Below are 8,735 nucleotides of genomic sequence, written 5' to 3' on the forward strand. Positions count from 1 at the left end.
AGTTTTTAGATAGGGGTGGGGATTAAAAAATTGTGCTAATGGAAAATAAACAAATTGTAAACTAAATAAAATCCTGCAACTTGTGTTGGAACTGTTCAAGCATTCCTTAGCTATCTCTCCCAAGTGCATGCTTTCCCACTTTTCCTTGCTAAAAAAGTATGCAAGAAGTAAATGAGATTATTAGAAGGATTATAAGGCTGTTTTTCGAAGACAGAGATCCTGTCCTAGCAGAGCTTATAGATTGGTTTGAAGCAGGAATTCTTATTAGAAAAACATAGAGAAATCTGTGAGAAGTATAAAGCTTGCAAGGAGATTGATAAATCTGGGTCACAAGGCAGGAAAAGGATTGATTGATTACGTATTAAGGTATTGCAGAAGGAAAGCTAGGTAGCATTCTTGCATCAGTCTTTGAGTGGATGCTGGAGAGACAGTTATATATCCCTTGCTAAGTACCATCGAAAATTGATGGTAAAAGAAGAGGTCTTACAGTTAGTGATTATAGTGAATAGTCTTTGCTACAATAAAATTTGACGACCATAACTTGCTAACTTTTTGAACATGCTAGTAAATCAATGGCTAAGTAAAAGCCAATGAATTTTTCTAAGGACTTTTTTATAGAAGAACATGAATAAACATAATTAATCTAACAGGCAAATTACAGTAGGTGAGACAGACATGGGAACTATATAAAAACACCCTTATGTAGTTAGTTCAGAGGTATTTTGATAGGAATACAGTCTTTTTTTGAGAGGGCATTGATAAAAATAACAGCAGAACCTTAAATTTTCAGGTATGTGACTCATGCAGGTAATTAGAAGCACAGAGAAACTTTAAAATCATTTCTCTTGCATGTAGAGGCATACAAAATGAAAAATAAGTGAGAAGATAGAAGATAATTTTATTTTTAAAAATCGTATCAAGTGATAATCATGATAGTAATGTCATGATTGCCAATAGCTTAGAATTTCTTAGTTGTTTCTAATTTTTCCTCTTAGCAAAAAAAATGGTTTCCAGACTTGAACTGGGTAGCTGGTGGGTTAAAAAGAGGAGAAATTTATAAACTTTTTCCCCATAGGTTTTTAATTTATTTTCCCATAAGTGAACATAGTGATGTGCAAGAAGTATTTTTAAATAATTGTTTATTAATTAATATTTTTGGCCAACTTTGTTCTATTATTTCAGGCACAGAAAGATCAGAAAAAAGATCGTCCTCTTGTGCGACGCAAGTCAGAACTGCCTCAGGATATCTATACCATGAAAGCCTTGGAATCACATTGCAGAGCTGATGAATTAATATCACATGACGGGCAATAAACTATTGCAGTGAAATATTATTTTGGAGGAACAGTTTTTTGGTGGGTTTTTTGTTTGGTTTTTTTTTCTGGACTCAGTTCTACAGTAGAACTTACTTTTTTGTGCCATACCAATCAGTTACCACAAAGTCAAAGCTTTCTTCAACCCAGTTCTGTAGGCAATAACTTAATAGAGTATGCAGCTCAAGATTAGTAGTTCAAACAATGGTAAATTACCTAATTCCATATGCAGAATATTGGGTTGACTATAATCAAGTGGACACAATTTCCTGGAGGTGTTATCATAGTACCAGCTGGCTGATAACATGCAGGTTTCATAGTCATATTTGAGAAAAGCATTTTGTGAACTCTTTCCATCTAAATAAATGAGTGACCAATAGTTGGTACTAATGATAAATGTGTGTTTTCAAAAGTAAAAGTATTTAAAATTTAAATATTAAACTTTTTCTAAGATTTCTCAACTTTACAGTTGTTTCCACATTATTGCTCTCTTGTAATATACCAGCAGTTTTGAAAATACAGTTATTCTTTCGTATTACAAAACATGGCTTACAACCTGGTAACTTTTCATGACAATCCTTAATCATCATTCCTTTCTAAGAATTCTGTAAATTTATTTCTCCTTTACTTAGGATAAAGATACATGTCTATATATACCATGTCCTAATACTTTATGTATATTTAAAGCCATATTTTCCAGTCTTTAGTGTATAATACAGCACCAGTATTCCAGATACAAACTGGTAGAAGAATTTTTCCTAAAATAAAAATTTGTTTACTATGACTGGGAATAGACTGAATATAAAACTTCATTTTCAGTTTTTTCAAGTCAGTAAAATAATCTTTCACTGTTTTCTCCCTTATCTGAGCTTTTAATACTCAGCATTTTTCTTGGGCTCTAGGAGTTCAATATTCTGTGGCAGATATTATGCGTGATTTCAGTTGCATCAGTTTTTATCTGAGAAATGAACATAACCTTTCAGGAAAGACAACATCACAAGCTTATTAAAATAGGAAAAAGAACAGATCCTTGAATTCCATTCTGCTTCTTTTGAAATGAGTCTAAGAGCTGAGGAGATAGTGACCATAATTTTACCGTGAAAATATTTTTTGTTGTTGTTGTAAAGAGCACATGTGCTGCAAATACACCTCACAAGTGAACTGAAAATGCATCTGAGTTGCTGAATATCTTCAAATGCTGCTATATATTCCACAAGATTACTTGCATGTAATGAGCTTTTTGTTGTAGATGGAAAAGCACGGGAGGAAAATCTCTTTTCAAATATAGTGCTTTGTCTTCAATATTTGATTTCTCTCAGGGTGGCCAGTATTTTGACTTACTTATCCTGCTTACAAGCTGTTTGAAATGTGTTCTGCTATTCTAAATGGGTGATTAGTTTCTTTCGTCTCTGGCAGTAACATGATATAACTTAATGTTTAATGTCTTGATGCATAAAAGAGATAAAAATGTGGCTTCTTTAAAAATAGTTTTGTTTTACTTTTTAAGGAAGTAAAACGTCTCCTGCATCCATTAAAAAAAAAAAAATGGCGCAAAGCAGACATTCGTAGTAACCTTGTGCAGATGTAGTGCCTGCTGTTTGTTGGTTGCATTTAACATTCAATTTCTGATACTGTTACGTTGTCTGTTGGAAGAAAATTGTGGGTGGTGAATATTGGCTTACAACAACTAAATTTAAAGACCAACCCAACCTTTAAGTGGAATGTCCACTGTGTCTGAAAACATTTCCTGTAAAACTTGAAAAAGAATATGCTTTACCATTAGGATAAACTATATTAAAACAGTTTAAAGATGCCTTCTCCTTTTGAGGGAAAAAGGGTGCTTTTTTAATTGTGTAAAGCAATGTCTATGTATTTTGATATACCATTGTTTGAACTTCCATCTTTAGCTGGTAGATTATCAGTTACCTTTGATTTTGGGTGTTCAGTATGTTTGTGCAAGAGGTTGCTGAAAGGAATTATGTTACCCAAGGAAAAAAAAGAACTGTATATCAATGTTTGATTGATTGTGTGATGCTCAACGTATAAGAACATCTTTCCCTGTCTAGATTTTATTTCTGTTCTTTATTGAAGATAAACATTCACCAAAAAGGGAAATATTGCAGTATTTTTTAAAGGCTTAAAGTTCACCATAAAGTCATCTTTGAAGTTTTGGGCAACTGAACATTTGCTTAGGCAATATTCCAAAATCTTTCACCACTAATGGTTTAGCATGTTTATTGTCAATATTTATATACTACTTATAATCCTGTACTAAACCATTCTAAAACTAATACATCCAAAATAAAAAGAAAAATTGAAGAATTTTGGTGACTGTTGTTCTTCATAAAGTTCTGTCTGACACCTTCCCCTGTTTTCCAAAATTACACCTGTATATCAGGAATGTCAAAAGTAATATTACAAGTGTCTTTTTAGTGTGGCTTTAGTATGGCTTCATTTTAATATTGTACATACATTGTACCTTGTTTTATGGTAATAAGTAATAAAAATGTAGACTTCATATTTTGTACAGAATTGTCCTATGTACAGAATAAAAAGTTCCTAGAAACAGCAAAAATAGGTAAGTGGCACAATTATTTTTCATTAGACAATATCTGTAACATTATGCGTTAGTGGAATGTTAAGTTCAAATGTACCTACATATTTTTTAACATTTTGTAATTCGATTTTTTGTTCTGGCATTGTTTCTGAAGAACTTCATACACCTGCCATTTAATATGCTTTTATCTAATTTTAAGACTTTAGGGAAAAAAAATGGTGTATTATATGGACAAATAAAGAACATGTGAATTTTACTTGCTCATCATGAAACTAAATTTAGCACAGGGCATTTGGGGGTGTGTTCAGATTGCCATTGTTGGCAGAATCCTCTGTACAAATTACAATAATACCATAAATTTCACAAAAGCAAAAAAAAAATAGAAAGGCCATTAGTAAAAAAAGCAGGAATAATGGATATTCAGTAAAAAAGCAGAACACTTTTAGAACAAGTGTCAGTACTGAAAGGAATCTGATAAATCTCCAATCTACAAATATGAAAGGCGCACCTTTCATACCATAATATTTTCCCCTGTAACACTTCTATATTGTCAGGCTTCAAGCAAAGTAGCCATAAAATCAAGGATTATAGTGTGGTAGGTGATGGTATGCGGTCAGGTGGCAAGGGTGTAGGAAAAAAGTCTTCAGTAGGAATTGTCAGCCTTCTGGAATCCATTAAAGTCTTCAAACAGACTGAGGAAATTAACTCACATAAAGCTGAGTTTCAGTAAGTGGTGGGTTTTGGGGGGGGGCGGGGGTGATGGGTGGGGGGTTGGAGTGCTGTTGTAAGCCTGTGGTCAGTATCTGACTACTGATGAGTTAGAAATGTAAGATTTGAGGTATAAATCAAGCCTTTGCATGCTGAAAGAAATAGTTTTCTACATAAGCTCAGAAGTAAACTCGTCACATGAGCTCCTAAGCTGAATTGTGAATCAAAAAGTAGATATTGGAACAACTGAGGGTTCAGTCATACAGTTTACAAAATCGGGGTCAAATGCCTCTCAAAATACGATGATTTAAAGTACTGACAGTAGTGATATTTTTCTACATAATCCCTTGCAGAGTTGCAAGCGTGTTCAGGAAGTGAACTTTAATCCTTTCTTTTTAAGGTTATTAAGCTCAGGAGCTTTGACCAGCAACTTTTTTTGGCATTGCTTGCTTGATTTGGCTTTTTCTAAGTGGAAAGGAAAGTGCTAGTGTAGCACAAGTATGCTTGTGTTTGGAGGTTTGTTGGTGTGCTGTATGGAAACTACTTTAGTACAAGTGTACGTAAAGGGGAGAGCTATGATTCCACGTTATTCCGAGCATTGTTCTGGATGCCATTATGGACCACCCACCTAAAAGTGGAGCATTTCTGCTCCTTGAGTCTTGTCCTTACTGTGCACAACGATTGTGGAGACTCTGACTGCATGTAGCTAATTAAGAAATTGCCATTCTAATTACTATATCACCATCTCTCTGGATTATGGTTTCTTTTATATGGTGAGACTTGGCTTGGGCTGTCTTTACCCTATGAAACAAAACTTTGATGTAGTTAGAAATTTTGTATGAAAAATTTCCCAAGGGAAGATCTACGGTGGAGCTAAAGAAGATAATACATTATTCCTTCCTCACATAATTGAAGAGCAGCGTGACTGCAGCTGGCTTTCTCAGAACCCAGTCATACTGGGACTGCATTCGCTCCCGCACAGGTGGAGGACTGCACACACAAAACATGAAGTTTCATAAGCATCAGCCCTGTGGTGTTGAGAGAGGGCCTCCACTGTTCTGAGAAGGGTATTCACAATTGCCCCAAGCTATTTTAGGCTTTTTTGTGATCCAAAGGACCACAGTAAGGGGGTTCATGCAAGTGTAAAACCCTTGCCATAGTAATTTCTCTAGTACTCTGGCTGCAGAATTAGAGATGCAAGAGGATTAAAGATGGGAGAACAAGTGATTTGCTCTGATTTTTGCTTGTTTGGGTTATTTGCTTTGGTTTTGGTCTCAAATACTTGCAAATCATTGTTAAATATAGGAAAAAGACAATCTTTGTTTCTGTTTGTTTTTTAATGAAGTTGTTTCTTTTATAACTTATGCAAAAGGTTTTCTGTCTACATATGTTGTATGGCATTTGCCAGGAGCAAATCTTTTCTGTCTTGACAAGTGCTAGTTCTTACTCTGATTCGCTGAAGTACTCATTTTTAGTTAAATTATAGGGGAAATGTGTCATACTGGCAATCTTGTCTTTTGGATGGCTGATTTCAGTGGCTTCTCACATACTTATGAGAAGGGCCAGGTCCTCTGTGTATCCAAAAAAAGGACATTCATAGTTAACTAGAGGTAGATCAAGGCAAATGATTTTTCACCGTGGTTGAGCAAGCTAAAGCCTTTTCTCTCCGTAGTCTTCAACTGAACATGAGAACTGCAAAAAGCTAGTCTGTCTTGTCTTTGCTTTGATTTCCTTTAACTTAATTTACATCTTCCCCTCCCTTTGGCTCAGTAGGTGAGGTGGAAGTGGTTAAAGGAATACAGTGTCTTATCTACATTGGCTTTTAGTTGCAGGTAGCCTAGCATTTAAACATCAGAATCCTAGACGTACTCTTTATACCATAGTGTATTGTTGCACATGGAATATTTCTGTTTTTAAAACCTACAGTAACATGAGACTTGGGGGGTTTGTGACCTTACTTTCTCTGCAATTCAGCAGCAGTGGTATAGAAATAATTACTTGAATTCATATTTGCTCTCTCTCCTGCTTTCTTCTCCTTACTTTCCTTGCTCATAGTTTTTTTCCTGGCAGCCATTTTACAGTAATAAATGCTGTATCTTGCTTTGTAAGCTACGCAGATTCTGTGACACTTTGGTGCAGCAGATGACAGCTGTTTAGAAGAATGAGCATGCTAGCACATGGAACCACAGCTTGAGCTAATCTCCTAAGAGAATCTGAGTTACACTCAAGGCATATCTAGGTTGCTTAAGAGCATTATCAGTGCTTTTAATGAGCATCCTGAGGGCTAGGGTGTTCATTTAACCTGTGGGGTTTGGGGTGCTTGGCCTATACAGACACACTGCATGGATGTAAGTAGATAATTCTCCCTCCATTGGAAAGCAGTCGGGCAGGACCAGGTATGGGGTAGCCTTTGTGGAATTCAGACAGCCTAGCAAAGGTAGCGCTTTTGGTTTTTTCATATGAAATGTAATCCTAAAATACAACTTGCGTGTAGAAGAATGATAGTGTGTGAGCAAACTACACTTCGGGGAAAAAATAGGTGAGGGTTGTATTAAACACTGCCTCAGTAACTATATTCTGTATGTATAATAGAGGAGTATCTACCACTATTTTTCTTCATTAAAAAAAAATAATTTGCCTTTCCAACAAGGCTAGGATGGGAGTGAAATGGTTTTGATCAGTTTTCTATGAACAATCTTGATCAGTTCTGGTGCTTGTGGTTGAAACCTGGTTGCTGAACAGACAAGGTTTGAGATTTGTATTACTTAAGAAATCAGTGTGTTTTTTTCAAAGTTAAACCAGACTCCTAAACCCCTTAGGAACCTGCTTAAGCATAAGCATGCTTTTTTCCTGGTAGAAACAGGGGCTGGGCTATATGGCTGGGCTTTCTGGATTCCTGGTATCGTAGCTGGACAAACACACTTCAGTGCCAAGTTACGTGTGCGTAGTGGCTTACAGGTCAGGGCTTCCTTGTCAGGCAGGGTGTCCTACCCCAGCATCCTCGTGTCTTGTGCAGCGCATCTCTGAACAGACCCTGGGCCTGAGGGTCTCTGTGCGTTTGCCTGCGTATCCATCTGAGGAAATGGACGTGGGGTTCAGAGGCAGTTCTGTATGGTTCGGTTGCTTGTTTCTATTTTTAGGGAGACAACTCCTTTTCCACCTTCATATGAACAAAAACTGGAGTTTTCAGTCTGTGGGTCACCTTAGCAGCAGCAGGGTACTTCTTGGGAGTCAGTGGAGTTGCTCTGGAACTTCCCTGCCGCCTCCCCTCTCCCAGAAACATCCAAATACCAGCCAGGACCAGGGGGAGGGAGGGGACCAGCGTGGCCAAGGGGGAACGGAGTCGCCATCTCGGCAGCAGTGAGCTAAACCGAGAGCTGAGATCAAACGCATACACTGGGATATAGCAGGCACATATGTGGCATCTATGAAAGATCTAAAGATTTTTTAAAAAGAAAGATTTTGAAGGAAAAATCTGCTGCTCGGCACTGTGCTTTCAGTCCCTTCTGTGTGCTTTATGTCCTAGGCTTTTGGGAAACGGTCTCACAGAAGACTGGGATTAATGGTTCGGGTGCTGGATTCATCGAAGTAAACAGGGGCGCGGGCGGGATGAGCTGGGTGTACACAGGGTGTACAAAGCACTCATGGCAAAAGGGGGGGGGGGGTTGCCCTTCCCGGAGAAGCTGTGTCATCAGCCCCTGATGGTGATGAGGGAGCAGGCCTGCTGCTTTCTTTCTGAAGGGCAAAATGTCATTTGTGCTACCTGTTCTTATGGCTTATGGCTTTATTTTTCACACGGAATACGCATTTTCTTTGGGCGAGTGAGGCCCTGCAGTGGCAGGCCAGGCCTCGCCTGGGCTGTGCTGCCAGGCCGCAGGGGGCAGCGACGCGGGGGCGGTTTGTCCCTCTCTCTCCCTGCTGAGCCCCCAGGAGCTCAGCCGCCGCGCTCGCCTCCCGCCAGCGATCGCAGGAACAAGCCCCCTGCTACACGCGGGCGGGCGGGGCCGCCGCGGCCGCATTGCGGGGCTGCCGGGCGGCGGGCAGGGCCGGCGCGGGAGCCGCCCCCGGGGCGGGGTGGGGCGGGGCCGCCCTTCCCAGGCTGCCCGGTGGGGCGCGGCGCCGCTCGCAGCGCGGCGGGCGGGCCAGTGCCGGGGCGG

At 38.9% G+C, this 8,735-nt stretch overlaps 1 protein-coding gene across 3 annotated transcripts in view; it reads left to right on the plus strand.

The window, feature by feature from the left end:
• The window catches only part of PPP2R5C (protein phosphatase 2 regulatory subunit B'gamma), an 88,709-nt gene extending 84,583 nt beyond the window's left edge, over window positions 1-4,126 (plus strand). For all 3 annotated transcript variants that reach the window (XM_056345479.1, XM_056345481.1, XM_056345480.1), the window contains one exon: window positions 1,183-4,126. In XM_056345479.1, the coding sequence (XP_056201454.1) occupies window positions 1,183-1,314 (132 nt within the window). In that variant the 3' untranslated portion in view covers window positions 1,315-4,126. The remainder of the gene's footprint in view (window positions 1-1,182) is intronic.
• Window positions 4,127-8,735: the final 4,609 nt, after the last annotated feature.

Source organism: Falco biarmicus, chromosome 7 (assembly GCF_023638135.1).
Source record: "Falco biarmicus isolate bFalBia1 chromosome 7, bFalBia1.pri, whole genome shotgun sequence".
Taxonomy (NCBI): Eukaryota; Metazoa; Chordata; class Aves; order Falconiformes; family Falconidae; genus Falco; species Falco biarmicus.